This window comes from Pseudophryne corroboree, chromosome 2 (assembly GCF_028390025.1).
Source record: "Pseudophryne corroboree isolate aPseCor3 chromosome 2, aPseCor3.hap2, whole genome shotgun sequence".
NCBI lineage: Eukaryota > Metazoa > Chordata > Amphibia > Anura > Myobatrachidae > Pseudophryne > Pseudophryne corroboree.
This window is the reverse complement of record NC_086445.1, coordinates 49944852-49961400: the sequence shown is the minus strand read 5'-3', so window position 1 is coordinate 49961400 and position 16549 is coordinate 49944852. Positions and strand designations below refer to the sequence as shown.

Sequence of the window (16549 nt, the reverse complement as noted above, 5' to 3'; positions counted from 1 at the left end):
ATAGTCCTTTAACCATAACGTTGCGAGGCAACAATGCCATGACAAATTGGCATCAGGCTATCCCTACGTTTAGCCGGTGGCCTGCATACAGCACATCAGTCAAAATAAACATAGCCACGGGCACACTGCACCAGAAATGTAATTACATTTACAACCGCGTTGAGGGCGAAGTGATCCCTGAAAGAGCCACAAAACCTCAGAGATCAAACATTTGTCACGACTCAAAAGTAAAACGCGTTGATGTACAACAACATTTTCCATTGCAACACTGTTAGTGTAACCTCCTTTCACATCCACAGACAGCCAAGACCTCCGACACATCTTTAGGACCGGTTCAGAAAGCAGCGACAGCAGCTACCTGGTCAGTGACTGCGCATTTCTTTGGCGCAGGCTTACAATACCACCAATCCCCCCACCGCCTGCTCAGGTGGAGACGCAACGCTTTATTATAAAGGCAACCTGTGCAAAGAAATGAACCGGGAGCACATTAAGTACAAACAATCCAGTTTTTGCCTGCATATGACTCAGCGCAGTAATAAGCGGATATATAATCAAGTCATATCTAAGGAAGGGCGGAACACAGACATTAAAATTAATAGGGATGCCGATCGGGAGAACTTAAGAGGGCAGCGTCGGGAGATTTCCTTAGCAGCAAGACAAATATAAAGGCTATCTACACTACATGCTATGGCTGATAAAGGAACACCTGAATCCTATCCATGCGGGAGTTTAAGAAGCTATAGGACAGGATAGACAGTACGGAGAGATTGGGAGCCCTGATCAAACACCAGCTCAGTAGCTCAGGACAATGGAGGCCGATATTGGGTAAGCACGTGAGAAGGCAGCAGGAATGACTTGCAGGAGCAGCGCTGATACTACAGGCTCTTATCGCTGCCGGAATGAGCCTGGGGAAGATCCTGCAGAAAGATCTGCTTAATGGAGGTTTCTGTGGCTACAGGAGGCTCGCTGTAATGTCGTCATTAGGAAGGGACATGGCTCATTCCTCTATAAGTGACCTCTCCGGCCACCAGGCAGGACAGGAGGCACCAGACGGAGCAGCGCTGGGTCTGAGCACTCGTACAGGCAGGCAGGAGAGGTGCAGCAATAGGAGAAACCCTGTGCCCAGGCAGCAGCACTGCACCCTGCTAAAAGTCCAAGGGTACCGCCTGGCACCCAGCTACAGAACCACACAGGTCACTATGCAATGTGCAGAATAGTAATACACTATGGAAACACTAGCAGCAGGAGGCACTGGGCATACTGGTAAGCAGGAGGCATGGTTTCACTAGCAGGCACAGGGCAGGAGGCACGGGGGGGGGGGGGGGGCACTGGCAGCAGCATGGTGTATAGTGTGAGGCACAGGGCACACTGGCAGCAGGAGGCATAGTGTGAGGCACAGGTATGCCACTGGCGGCAGCAGGCATGGTGTATAGTGTGAGGCACAGGGCACACTGGCAGCAGGAGGCATAGTGTGAGGCACAGGTATGCCACTGGCAGCAGCAAGCATGGTGTATAGTGTGAGGCACAGGGCACACTGACAGAAGGAGGTATAGTGTGAGGCACAGGTGTGCCACTGGCAGCGGCAGCAGGAGGCATGGTGTACAATGAGAGACAGGGCACACTAGCAGCAAGAGGCATAGTGTGAGGCACTGGCAGCAACATGAGGCATCGTGTATAGTGTGAGGCACAGGTGTTCCACTGGCAGCAGGAGGCATGCTGTATAGTGTGAGGCACAGGGCACACTGGCAGCAGGAGGCATGCTATATAGTGTGAGGCATAGGGCACACTGGCAGCAGGAGGCATGGTGTATAGTGGGAGGCATGAGGTACACTGGCAGCAGGAGGCATGGTGTATAGTGGGAGGCATGAGGAACACTGGCAGCAGGAGGCATGGTGTATAGTGGGAGGCATGAGGCACTCTGGCAGCCTGGTATGTAACGGATACCTCTCAACATGACCCATCCCTGGGTGGACACCATGCTCTGCTGCTCCTGGACCTCCCTCACCTACGGGGAACTAGTTAATGGATAGGGGACTCAGCACAGGTGAGGGCAGCCATACAGTCAGAGGCCAGTCCGGGGGCAGAACTCATGCTGGGAGGGGGCAGTGACAGGCGGCGCCCGGTACTCACAGAACTCGGCGATGTAGAAGGACACTGCGTAGTTCTCCTCGCACCACTCCAGGGTGGAGGTCGGGGGTCCCCAGTACCCGGGCCTGTCCAGCGCCGGCGCCATCACTCCGCTGCCAGTCACCGCCGCCGCCGACACCACCGGCCGGTAAGAGGAATGAGAGGAGGGGCCAGCTCAGGCCACACCCCCTCCAACGCCGGAAGCCAATCCGGTCACTGCACTAGTGGCGGCGATTACGCCGCTGGTGACGAGGGGGCGGGGCTTTGGTGCAGGGCAGTGTGGGCGGGGCACTGTGGGAGGGTGGCTCTCGTTATTCACGTGAGGTGACAAAAGAGAGGGCGGGGCTATCGCCGCTCTCACTCACTGTCACAAGCCGAGGGGCGGGGCAGGGGCAAGGCGTGCACACACATACGGGTCACTCGGGGAGAGTGTGGGACCCTGGCTGGCTGATCTGTGATATGGGGGTCTGGGGGAGATGTATCAATCCATGGAGAAAGATAAAGTACCAGCCAATCAGCTCCTAACTGCAATGTTACAGGCTGTGTGGGAATAATGACAGGAGCTGATTAGCTGGTACTTTATCTCCACTTTATCTCTCTCCAATTCTTAATACATAGACCCCTGTTGGACAGTAATCTTTATGTTACCCCAGTGTCAGTGATATACTGTACCTAGGCCTACCCATGAGAGGAATACCCCAATATTATGGCTAATGGCAGAGGCACTGGAAACCCCCCCTTGCTGCATCGCTAACTGTAAATGGTGCCTCTAGGTCGTCCACACAGTAAGAGCAATGGGGAAATGTTCTACTTGTAGTCCCCTGAGATGTTGGGGTGCTCCCAGTCTGTCACCCATCACCCCAATTTTGAGACCCAAAAGTTTACACAGCATCCTTTACCCCTCCACCTTGTCAATGTTATTTTATACACATTGAACTGGTATTGTGCTGTGTGTACCCTCTTACTCAAGGTCACTGTCCATTGAAATCAAAGGAGCATGCTGATTGGCTGAGAGCATTGCCGCACCACTCTCAGCTATTTCAACGGACAGTGACTGCGAGTGACCCCGTCGCTGTTCGTCATGGCCCAGTAGTTTGTTATTTTGCCAAGACGGTGGATAACTATATGGAATGAAGAAGGCCTGATCACAGGATTTTGTAGGCAGGGTTGTTTTCTAGTCAGTTTGGCTCCCAATGCGAACTAAAAAAATAAATAAATAGCGCAGCTCCCCCCATGCCCCAGAAAAAGGGGTGTGACCTTGCTGAAGCAGTCGTGGTCTTGCTTAAATGGGTGTGGTCTTGCAGGAAAATACTACCTTAACCACATTATGCCCCCAATCAGTAAGGTAGATGCTAGATTCAAGTGGACTAAGGGACCTTTTACGTCAGGGGGAGGAGCCAAGGCAAAAGGGGGAGGAGCGAGGCCAGCGGGATAGTTCCTCTACTATCCACGCCACCAACTATTACCTTTAGTAATCAGGTGGTGAGCCACCGAGCCCGAAGCGTGGTGAGCGAAGCGAGCCCTCGAAGGTACTTTTCGGGTACCCTGTTCGGGTGTAGCTCCTCCCCCCCGGTGACGTGTCTCCTCCCCTAGTGACGTCAGAAGATCCCTTCTCCCACTCCGATTTAGAACCAACCCGATCAGTAATGCCCCTAGCACCATATTACATACCCTCCAGCTGTACCTTTTTTTATGGTTTGTACCATTTTTTGGCTCTCCAAACCTCCATTGAAAGTATAGGAAAAGGGGCGTGGTCACAGCCCTTTTACCTGTGGCCACGCCCCCCTTTCGAATTTGTACCGATTTTTATGTGTAAATTGTTGCAGAGTATGATATTATGCCCCACACAGTAATGCCCCTTGTTATGCCCCACACAGTAATGTCCCTTGCACTATGCCTCATCTCCTATATAATAGCCCAGATCTGTGACTTTGTGACTCATTTGCTAATGCTGGGCGGAGTCACAACACTGGGCGGAGATAGTCAAATGAGTCACAGATCTGGGCAAATCTATAGGAGACTAGGAGCAGAAGCAGATAGTATGGCCATGGCACAGGCAGGGGTGCATATCTCCCAGCTTTCTTCAGGCAGACAGGGGTGCATACCTCCCAGCTTTCTTCAGGCAGACAGGGGTGCTTACCTCCCAGCTTTCTTCAGGCAGACAGGGGTGCATATCTCCCAGCTTTCTTCAGGCAGACAGGGGTGCATATCTCCCAGCTTTCTTCAGGCAGACAGGGGTGCATATCTCCCAGCTTTCTTCAGGCAGACAGGGGTGCATACCTCCCAGCTTTCTTCAGGCAGACAGGGGTGCTTACCTCCCAGCTTTCTTCAGGCAGACAGGGGTGCATATCTCCCAGCTTTCTTCAGGCAGACAGGGGTGCATACCTCCCATTTTTCTTCAGGCAGACAGGGGTGCATATCTCTCAGCTTTCTTCAGGCAGACAGGGGTGCATATTTCTCAGCTTTCTTCAGGCAGACAGGGGTGCATATTTCTCAGCTTTCTTCAGGCAGACAGGGGTGCATACCTCCCAGCTTTCTTCAGGCAGAAGGAGGGACACACGCGTGGTGAAAAGGGGGCGTGGCTTCACGGGAGGGCCCCGTTTTCGTCAGTGAGGGGGCATGCCCAGTGCTCTGTGAGCTGCTGGCATGCCCCCAGGGGCGGATAATGAGTCCGGGGGGCCCAGGGCACTTGAGACAGGGGAGCCCTATCTCATTGCTGTGCCTGCTGTGGGGTGTGGCCTAATCGTGCCGCTTGGCCACGCCCCCTTAGGCAAATTCCGGGATTTTTTTTTTAATGGTATTTTGGCCCCTCAGCTAGGGGTAAATCCAGAGGGGGTGGTCGCTGCCCCCTACACACCCGCAGAGGCAGAAGAAAGCAGGGAGACTGCTGCCTCCCTGCAACACCACAGACCTGCCAACACGCAGCAGCGTGTGCTGACTGTAGCTCAATGCTGCCGCTGTTGCTGGCAGGACGGGGGAGCTTCTGAGCTGGGACAGAGCTACTCCAGCCGGGGGGCCCCCTAAAACTGTGGGGCCCATGGTACATACCCCCTGCCCCCCCCCCCCCCCCTTAATCCGGCTCTGCTGCCGGAACCCAAGACAGTTGGGAGGTATGGGGGGGTGTGAGGGGGTATGCCGTACAGACAGACGGGCACCGGCTCACTGTGTGCTTTACCCCCTCCGGCAGCACAGCCGGATTAAGGGGGGGGGGCAGTTGGGAGGTATGGGGGGGTGTGAGGGGGTATGCCGTACAGACAGACGGGCACCGGCTCACTGTGTGCTTGACCCCCCACATCAGCATACTCAGCAGGGTCTCTCTGGCGCGGAGGAGCGTCACTTTCTAGCACACTCCACGCTTCTTAGCTGCAGTTTTGTGGGGCACCTGCCGCTGTGCAGTGTCCGTACTGCCTCTGTAATCTCCAGCCCCGGAAACCCCACCGCTAGCTGCAGCGCTGCCGCCCGCAGTGAGGTGCGCCCAGCTCCTTCACACACTTTAGCCAGCGGGTAGCGCTGCAGAAGTCCGAGCTGCTTGCAGGCTCCGACCCCCTCCTCCCTCCAGCCGCAGCGTCTCCTGGGAGCTAACCAGTCACTCCCAGTCTCCCCTTACCACAGTGCCCAGCAGCCCCGAGGTCCGCGCCGCGTGCATGCTATGACCCCCTCCTCCCTCCAGTCGTAGCGTCTCCTGGGGGCTAACCAGTCACTCCCAGTCTCCCCTTACCACAGTGCCCGGCAGCTGCGCGAGGTCTGCGGTGTGTCACTGAGGATGCTGACGGGCAGAGGAAGCAGTACTCCAGCCTGAGAGAGTCAGCCATGCCAAGTCTCCATCAGCAGCAGATCCCAACAGGTTGGAGTGGAACAGCAGCAGCCAGCAGCAGTGACTCCGGTAAGACACATCTGTCTGTCACCCCTGGCCTTGCCCTGTCACCCTTATCCTGGCCCTTTCACCCTTATGCTGGCCCTGTCACCCCTGTCCTGGTCCTGCCGCCCCTACCCTGGCCCTGTCACCCCTATCCTGTCCCTGTCATTTCTGTCCTAGCCCCGTCGCCCCTGTCCTGGCCCCGTCACCCCTGTCCTTGCCCCGCCACCCATGTCCTGGCCCCGTCACCCCTGTTCTGACACTGTCACCCCTGTCCTGGCCCCGTCACTCCTGTTCTGACCCTGTCACTCCTGTCCTGGCCCTGTTACTGCATGCCCTCCAACTACCTTTTTGGCAGGTACAGTACCCGCAGCGCCTCCAGACCCCTCCTCAATACACCAGACCTCCGCACCTTCCCCTCCACCACATGCGGCACTCCACCCCTCCCCCACACGCTGTGCCTCCAGACCCCCTACACCACCCGTGGCTCCCACTCCTACGCCCCTCCACCACCCACAGCACCTGCAGACCCCCTCCACCATCCACCCCCCATATATGTCTCCCCCCACACCTGCCCCCCTCCACCCGCAGCATCTGCAGTCCCCCCCACACCCACCCCTCCCCACCCATGGCACCCCCGCACCTGCCGCGCCTCCGGACCCCCTTCCCCATCCGCCGCACCACCCGTACCTGCTCCTCCCCTACCCACGGTGCCTCCGTACCACCTACCCCACCCCTGGCACCCCCACCACTTCCCGTCCCACAGCACCTACGGAACCCTTCACCCATCCGCACCTGCCCCTCTCCCACCAGTGGCATTCCTGCCACTCCCCCACCTACAGTGCCTCCGGACCCCTCCCACATCTGCAGCCCCCACTCCTCTGCCCCTCCCCCACCCGCAGCACCTTCCGACCCTTCCCCATCCGCCCCCCGCCCCCCCGCTTCCGCCCCCCCTCCACCCGCAGCATCTACAGACACCCTCCCCCATCCGCAGTCCCCCCCGTACCCGCTACATTCTGTACATCGTGCCCTGCAGGTGCTGTTCACGCCGTCGCAAGGGGCTGCGCCTCCTTCACCATCGCACGCCCTTTCATTGTGCAATATTTAACCACTAACAAAGGAATGCAGGTAATACTCCATATAATACAAATATTGAACCCCAGAAGGGCATGCAAGGGTTAAGGGGGCGTAGCCCCTTGCGTCGGCGTGAAGAGCGCCCGTACGGCACGATGAAGCACCTAGTTAAGCAATAATCACAATGACCTTTAAAATTGGCGCTGTACCTGGACCTGCTCGTCGTCAGGGGTTGTTTCATGCTGCTGCTATCCAGGCCTTATACACAGCAATAGCAACAGCGACTGGCAAAAATGATTGTAACAAAGTATCACAATATGAATTTCTCTTATGTCCTAGAGGATGCTGGGGACTCCAAAAGGACCATGGGGTATAGACGGTATCCGCAGGAGACATGGGCACACTAAAAAGACTTTGACTGGGTGTGAACTGGCCCCTCCTCCAGACCTCAGTTAGATTCTGTGCCCAGGAGTGACTGGACACACACTAGGGGAGCTCTACTGGGTTTCTCTGGAAAAAAACTTATGTTAGGCTTTTTTATTTTCAGGGAGACCTGCTGGCTACAGGCTCCCTGCATCGTGGGACTGAGGGGAGAGTAGTCAGACCTACTTCTTCTTAGTTAAGGGCTCTGCTTCTTAGGCTACTGGACACCATTAGCTCCAGAGGGTTTGATCACTTGGTGCGCCTAGCTGCTTGTTCCCGGAGCCGCGCCGTCACCCCCCCTCACAGAAGCCAGAAGAAATAAGCCGGGTGAGTATTAGAAGAACAGAAGACATCAGACGGCAGAAGACTTCAGTAACGGTACAGCGCAGTGGTAGCGCTGCGCTCCATGCTCCCACCAACGGCACTCACAGGGTGCAGGGCGCTGGGGGGGAGTGCCGGGCAGCAGTTACTGAGGGTCAGTTTAACTGGCAGAAGGCATATTCGGTGCCCGGGCACCGTATACAATACCCCCGCCAGTATAATAAATTCAAATTTGAGCGGGACTACAGCGCGCCGGGAAGGGGCGGGGCTTAGCCGCACAGCTCACCAGCGCCATTTTCTCTCTCCACAGCCGCTGCAGAGACGCTGGCCCGGACCTCCAAGCTCCTTACAAGTAACAAGGGAGCAAAACGGGGGGGGGGGGGGGGGGGGGGGCACATGCAATTTGGTGTTTTTTATCTTTATATTACAGCGCAAATCACATATATTATTTATTTGTAGTATATGGGCGCTGAGGTGTGAGCTGGCATACTCCCTCTGTGTTTCTCTCTGCAGTCTTCCCTGTGGGTCTGTCCCTTGATTTGGCCGGTGTGAGTGTGGGTGTGTCGGTACTTCGTGTCGACACGTCTGAGGCTGAGTGTTCCTCCCCGGAGGAAGTTACCAGGGACGTAGAAAAGGATTTGGGAATGACTCTGTCGGCACAGCCGACTGCTGATTGGGTGAATATGTTGAGTACACTGAATGCAAATGAGGCTTTATTGTCTAAGAGGCTGGATAAATCTGATTCTCAGACACAAACATGGAGACAATCCGTGGAGGACGCTTTGTCTCAGGTACAGACCCCCTCAGGGTCACAAAAACGTTCATTTACCCAGATGGCAGATACAGATACCGACACAGACTCTGATTCCGATGTCGATTTCAATGAGGCTACTTTACATTAAGGGCCGGCTCAGGGGCTTTTTGTGGCCATAGGGGCGTGGCTTCATAAGGGGGTGTGGTCAGTTACGCCCCCTGTACAGTAGTAGCGCCGCTGAAATGATGTGCGGTGCGCGATGACGTCATCGCGCACCGCACAGCAAATGTCCTCTCCACAAAGGAAAACTAGACGCTACGCGTCTAGTTCCCTTCGTGGAGAGAACCGTTGCTGTGCGGTGCGCGATTATGTCAACGCGCACCACACATCATTACAGAAAAGGTCCTCTCCAGTTTCCCTTCAGAGTGGGCAGCGGCAGCGGGGGGCACATCAGCAGCGGATCTTGCTGTAGCGCCGGCGCCCTCCGGATGGCGCCGGCGCCCTCCAGAAGGCGGCGCCCCGGGCAAAAGTCCTGCTTGCCCGTGGCAAGATCCGCTACTGTTTACATCCAAGGGTAGTTAGGAGTATTCAGTACATGATTGTGGCTATTAAAGATGTTTTACATATCTCTGAGGAACCTGCTGTTCCAGACACAAGGATTTGCTTATTTAAAGGGAAAAAGCCTGAGGTGAAGTTTCCCCCCTCTCATGAACTGAACGCTCTTTGTGAAAGGCTTGGGAGTCGCCTGACAAAAGGTGGCAGATTCCCAAGAGAATTTTTATGGCATATCCTTTCCCCTCTGACGACAGGGAGAAATGGGAGTCGTCTCCCAATGTGGACAAGGCTCTATCCCGATTGTCCAAGAAGGTGGCGCTTCCGTCTCCTGACACGTCTGCTCTCAAGGATCCGGTGGATCGCAAGCTGGAGACGACATTGAAGGCCATTTTCGTTAATACTGGTGCATTGCTCAGACCTGCTGTGGCGTCGGCGTGGGTAAGTAGTGCTATTGCTAAGTGGGCTGATAATTTGGCTTCTGATATGGATACCCTTGATAAGGATAACATTCTTTTGACTCTTGCTTATATCAAGGATGCTGCAGATTACCTAAAGGATACGGCGAGGTATGTTGGCCTCTTGGGATAAAGAGCCAATGCCATGGCGGTCTCGGCCAGGAGGGCGCTGTGGATTCATCAATGGAATGCTGATGCCGACTCCAAGAAGAATATGGAAGCTCTCCCTTTTAAAGGTAGTGTCTTGTTTGGTGACGGCCTTGCTGACCTGGTGTCTACCGCTACTGCGGGTAAGTCATCTTTTCTTCCTTATGTTCCCACACAACAGAAAAAGGTGCCCCATCAGCAGATGCAGTCCTTTCGGCCTAATAAATACAAAAGAGGTAAGGGCTCGTCCTTCCTCGCTTCAAAGGGTAGAGGAAGGGGAAAGAGGTCGCCTGCCGTGTCAGGCACCCAGGACCAAAAGTTCTCCCCCGCCTCTACCAAGTCCGCCGCATGACGCTGGGGCTACCCTGCGGGAGTCCGTGCCGGTGGGGGGCCGATTCTTCAGTCAGGTCTGGTTTCAATCGGCCCTGGATCTTTGGGTCTTAGACATAGTGTCCCAAGGGTACAAACTGGAGTTTCAGGAGTTACCCCCCCCCCGCCGCTTTTTCAAGTCGGCCCTACCAGTTTCTCTTTCAGAAAGAGTAGTAGTAAATGCTGCAATACAAAAGCTGTGTCAACAGAGGGTCATTGTACCGGTTCCCCCGTCCCAACGTGGGGAATTGTTCTATTGGAGCCTTTTTGTCGTGCCGAAGCCGGACGGCTCGGTCAGACCGATTCTGAACCTAAAATCCATCAATCCATACTTGAAAACTTTCAAGTTCAAGATGGAATCTCTTCGAGCTGTGATCTCCAGCCTAGAAGGGGGGGATTTTATGGCGTCAGTCGACATAAAGGATGCTTACTTACACGTCCCGATATATCCTCCTCATCAGGCCTTCCTGAGATTCGCGGTGCAGGATTGTCATTACCAATTTCAGACGTTGCCGTTTGGGCTTTCCACGGCCCCGAGGGTTTTCACCAAGGTAATGGTGAAAATGATGGTACTCCTTCGCAAGCAAGGGTTCACAATTATCCCGTACTTGGACGATCTCCTGATAAAGGCGAGATCAAAGGAACAGTTGTTAAAAAATGTGGAACTCTCCCTGTCGGTTCTGCGATATCACGGTCGGATTCTAAATTTGCCAAAGTCTCAGTTGATTCCGACAACTCGGCTGCCCTTGCTGGGCATGATCTTAGACACGGAGCTTCAGAGAGTGTTTCTTCCGGCGGACAAAGCTCTGGAAATACAGACCATGGTCAAGGAGCTTCTGAGGCCGACAAGAGTGTCGATTCATCAATGCACTCGAGTGCTAGGGAAGATGGTTGCGGCGTACAAAGCCATTCCGTTTGGCAGGTTTCATGCCCGGGTGTTTCAGTGGAATCTGCTGAACAAATGGTCCGGGTCTCACCTGCACATGCACCGGAAAATAAGTCTATATTCCAGGGCCAGGATTTCTCTCCTGTGGTGGCTGCAAGGTTCTCACCTTCTAGAGGGACGCCGAATTGGAATCCAGCACTGGGTCCTGCTGGCCACAGATGCAAGTCTCCGAGGCTGGGGCGCAGTCACGCAAGGAAGAAATTTCCAGGGAAAATGGTCAAGCCAGGAATCTTGTCTCCACATAAATGTTCTCGAGTTAAGAGCCATTTACAACGGCCTCCTGCAAGCGAAGAACCTTCTTCAGGGTCTCCCTGTCCTGATCCAGTCGGACAACATAACAGTGGTGGCGTACGTAAACCGCCAAGGCGGAACAAGGAGCAGGGCGGCAATGGCGGAGGCCACAAGAATTCTCCGCTGGGCGTAACAGCATGTGAGCGCTCTGTCAGCAGTCTTCCTCCCGGGCGTGGACAACTGGGAAGCAGACTTCCTCAGCAGACACGATCTCCATCCAGGAAAGTGGGCTCTTCATCAAGAGGTATTTGCAGAAGTGACAAGGCGTTGGGGAATTCCTCAGATAGACATGATGGCGTCTCGCCTCAACAAGAAGCTTCCGAAGTATTGTTCCAGGTCGAGGGACCCCCAAGCCTGTGCAGTGGACGCCCTGGTAACTCCGTGGGTGTTTCAGTCGGTGTATGTGTTCCCTCCGCTTCCTCCCATTCCAAAGGTGTTGAGGATCATAAGACGAACAAGGGTTCAAGCAATACTCGTCGTTCCAGATTGGCCAAGAGGGCCTGGTATCCAGATCTTCAGGAATTACTAGTAGAAGATCCTTGGCCGCTTCTTTTGAGAGAGGACCTGTTACTGCAGGGGCCCTGCGTGTTTCTGGACTTACAGCGGCTGCGTTTGACGGCGTGGAAGTTGAACGCCAAATCCTAGCTCGGAAGGGTATTCCCAGGGAGGTCATCCCCACTCTCCTTAAGGCTAGGAAGGAGGTCACGGCAAAACATTATCACCGTATTTGGAGAAAGTATGTGTCGTGGTGTAAACCAAAGCAGCTCCTGCGGAGGAGTTTCACTTGGGTCGTTTCCTCCACTTTTTGCAGGCGGGCGTGGATGCAGGCCTGAAATTGGGTTCCATCAAAGTGCTATTGCAGTTTCTTATGTCTCACTGGTTTGAACCTTTGCGTAAGGTTGAGTTGAAGTTTCTCACTTGGAAAGTGGTCATGCTTTTGGCTTTGGCGTCTGCCAGACGAGTGTCTGAATTGGCGGCTTTGTCTCACAAAAGCCCATATTTGATTTTTCATGTGGATAGAGCGGAATTGAGGACTCGTCAACAATTTCTGCCGAAGGTGGTTTCTTCGTTTCACATAAATCAACCTATTGTGGTGCCTGTGGCTACGGAGGCTGTGGCGGTCCCAAAATCTCTTGATGTCGTAAGAGCTTTAAAAATGTATGTCGCCAGAACGGCTCTTACTAGGAAAACAGATGCTCTGTTTGTCCTGTATGCTTCCAACAAGATTGGAAATCCTCCTTCCAAGCAGACTATTGCACGCTGGATTTGTAATACGATTCAGCACGCTCACTCTTCGGCTGGGCTACCGTTGCCGAAGTCAGTAAAGGCCCATTCTACCAGGAAGGTGGGCTCTTCTTGGGCGGCTGCCCGAGGGGTCTCGGCACTTCAACTTTGCCGAGCAGCTACTTGGTCAGGTTCAAACACTTTTGCTAAGTTCTATAAGTTTGATACCCTGGCTGAGGAGGACCTCATGTTTGCTCAATCGGTGCTGCAGAGTCGTCCGCACTCTCCTGCCCGGTCTGGAGCTTTAGTATAGACCCTATGGTCCTTTCGGAGTCCCCAGCATCCTCTAGGACTTAAGAGAAAATAGGATTTTAATACCTACCGCTAAATCCTTTTCTCCTAGTCCGTAGAGGATGCTGGGCGCCCATTCCAGTGCGGACTGTTCCTTGCAGTTGTATTGATACTGGTTATTTTTGGTTACACGAGGTTGGTGTTAGTGATGAGCGGGTTCGGTTCCTCGGAAACCGAACCCCCCCGAACTTCACCCATTTTACACGGGTCCGAGGCATACTCGGATTCTCCCGTATGGCTCGGTTAACCCGAGCGCGCCCGAACGTCATCATCCCGCTGTCGGATTCTCGCGAGATTCGGATTCTATATAAGCAGCCGCGCGTCGCCGCCATTTTCACTCGTGCATTGGAAATGTTAGGGAGAGGACGTGGCTGGCGTCCTCTCCATTTATTGTTGAACTTGATTGATTGTGCTTTATTGCTTAATTGTGGGGAGGACTGGGGAGCAGCTGTATAATATAGGAGGAGTACAGTGCAGAGTTTTGCTGATCAGTGACCACCAGTTTTATCCGTTCTCTGCCTGAAAAAAAACGCTCCTTATCTGTGCTCAGTGTGCTGCATATATCTGTGCTCACACTGCTTAATTGTGGGGACTGGGGAGCAGCTGTATATATAGCAGGAGTACAGTGCAGAGTTTTGCTGACAGTGACCACCAGTATACGTTGTCTGCTTAAAAGACACTCCATATCTGTGCTCAGTGTGCTGCTTTATTGTGGGGACTGGGGACCACCAGTATAATATTATATAGGAGGAGTAGTACAGTGCAGAGTTTTGCTGACCAGTGACCACCAGTATACGTTGTCTGCCTGAAAAACACTCCATATCTGTGCTGCATTGTAGACAGTATATAGTAGGAGTACAGTGCATAATTTTGCTGACCACCAGTATATAATATATAGGAGTACGGTACAGAAGGCCACTGCTGTACCTACCTCTGTGTCGTCAAGTATACTATCCATCCATACCTGTGGTGCATTTCAGTTTTGCACAGTTTGCTGACCACCAGTATATAATATATAGCATTACGGTACAGTAGGCCACTGCTGTACCTACCTCTGTGTCGTCAAGTATACTATCCATCCATACCTGTGGTGCATTTAATTTTTTCACAGTTTGCTGACCACCAGTATATAATATATAGCAGTACGGTACAGTAGGCCACTGCTGTACCTACCTCTGTGTCGTCAAGTATACTATCCATCCATACCTGTGGTGCATTTCAGTTTTGCACAGTTTGCTGACCACCAGTATATAATATATAGCAGTACGGTACAGTAGGCCACTGCTGTACCTACCTCTGTGTCGTCAAGTATACTATCCATCCATACCTGTGGTGCATTTCAGTTGTGCGCAGTATATATAGTAGTAGGCCATTGCTATTGATACTGGCATATAATTCCACACATTAAAAAATGGAGAACAAAAATGTGGAGGTTAAAATAGGGAAAGATCAAGATCCACTTCCACCTCGTGCTGAAGCTGCTGCCACTAGTCATGGCCGAGACGATTAAATGCCATCAACGTCGTCTGCCAAGGCCGATGCCCAATGTCATAGTAGAGAGCATGTAAAATCCAAAAAACAAAAGTTCAGTAAAATGACCCAAAAATCAAAATTGAAAGCGTCTGATGAGAAGCGTAAACTTGCCAATATGCCATTTACAACACGGAGTGGCAAGGAACGGCTGAGGCCCTGGCCTATGTTCATGGCTAGTGGTTCAGATTCACATGAGGATGGAAGCACTCATCCTCTCGCTAAAAATGAAAAGACTTAAGCTGGCAAAAGCACAGCAAAGAACTGTGCGTTCTTCTAAATCACAAATCCCCAAGGAGAGTCCAATTGTGTCGGTTGCGATGCCTGACCTTCCCAACACTGGACGGGAATAGCTTGCGCCTTCCACCATTTGCACGCCCCCTGCAAGTGCTGGAAGGAGCACCCGCAGTCCAGTTCCTGATAGTCAAATTGAAGATGTCACTGTTGAAGTACACCAGGATGAGGATATGGGTGTTGCTGGCGCTAGGGAGGAAATTGACAAGGAGGATTCTGATGGTGAGGTGGTTTGTTTAAGTCAGGCACCCGGGGAGACACCTGTTGTCCGTGGGACGAATATGGCCATTGACATGCCTGGTCAAAATACAAAAAAAAATCAGCTCTTCGGTGTGGAATTATTTCAACACAAATGCGGACAACAGGTGTCAAGCCGTGTGTTGCCTTTGTCAAGCTGTAATAAGTAGGGGTAAGGACGTTAACCACCTAGGAACATCCTCCCTTATACGTCACCTGGACCGCATTCATCAGAAGTCAGTGACAAGTTCAAAAAGTTTGGGTGACAGCGGAAGGAGTCCACTGACAACTAAATACCTTCCTCTTGTAACCAAGCTCCTGCAAACCACACCACAAACTCCCTCAGTGTCAATTTCCTCCTTACCCAGGAAAGCCAATAGTCCTGCAGGCCATGTCACTGTCAAGTCTGACGAGTCCTCTCCTGCCTGGGATTCCTCCGATGCATCCTTGAGTGTAACGCCTACTGCTGCTGGTGCTGTTGTTGCTGCTGGGAGTCGATCGTCATCCTAGAGGGGAAGTCGGAAGACCACTTGTACTACTTCCAGTAAGCAATTGACTGTCCAACAGTTCTTTGCGAGGAAGATGAAATATCACAGCAGTCATCCTGCTGCAAAGCAGATAACTCAGGCCTTGGCAGCCTGGGCGGTGAGAAACATGGTTCCGGTATCCACCGTTAATTCAGAGGCAACTAGAGACTTGATTGAGGTACTGTGTCCCCGGTACCAAATACCATCTAGGTTCCATTTCTCTAGGCAGGAGATACCGAAAATGTACACAGACCTCAGAAAAAGAGTCACCAGTGTCCTAAAAAATGCAGTTGTACCCAATGTCCACTTAACCACGGACATGTGGACAAGTGGAGCAGGGCAGGCTCAGGACTATATGACTGTGACAGCCCACTGGGTAGATGTATTGCCTCCCGCAGCCAGAACAGCAGCGGCGGCACCAGTAGCAGCATCTCGCAAACGCCAACTCTTTCCTAGGCAGGCTACGCTTTGTATCACCGCTTTCCAGAAGAGGCACACAGCGGACAACCTCTTACGGAAACTGAGAAAAATCATCGCAGAATGGCTTACCCCAATTGGACTCTCCTGGGGATTTGTGACATCGGACAACGCCAGCAATATTGTGCGTGCATTACATCTGGGCAAATTCCAGCACGTCCCATGTTTTGCACATACATTGAATTTGGTGGTGCAGAATTATTTAAAAAACGACAGGGGCGTGCAAGAGATGCTGTCGGTGGCCCGAAGAATTGCGGGCCACTTTCGGCATTCAGCCACCGCGTGCCGAAGACTGGAGCACCACCAAACATTCCTGAACCTGCCCTGCCATCATCTGAAGCAAGAGGTGGTAACGAGGTGGAATTCAACCCTCTATATGCTTCAGAGGATGGAGGAGCAGCAAAAGGCCATTCAAGCCTATACATCTGCCCACGATATAGGCAAAGGAGGGGGAATGCACCTGACTCAAGCGCAGTGGAGAATGATTTCAACGTTGTGCAAGGTTCTGCAACCCTTTGAACTTGCCACACGTGAAGTCAGTTCAGACACTGCCAGCCTGAGTCAGGTCATTCCCCTCATCAGGCTTTTGCA

At 53.0% G+C, this 16549-nt stretch overlaps 1 protein-coding gene across 2 annotated transcripts in view; it reads right to left on the bottom strand.

Moving 5' to 3' along the window:
• Positions 1-16549, bottom strand: part of ACER3 (alkaline ceramidase 3) — a 98105-nt gene that overhangs the window by 70967 nt on the left and 10589 nt on the right. The window contains exon 1 of one of the 2 annotated variants that reach the window (XM_063951267.1): positions 2131-2344. The exons of the other annotated variant lie outside the window; for it this stretch is intronic. Within the exon in view, the coding sequence (XP_063807337.1) occupies positions 2131-2233 (103 nt within the window). The 5' untranslated portion in view covers positions 2234-2344. Of the gene's footprint in view, positions 1-2130; positions 2345-16549 lie in introns of those variants that run through there. 2 annotated transcript variants of the gene reach the window in all.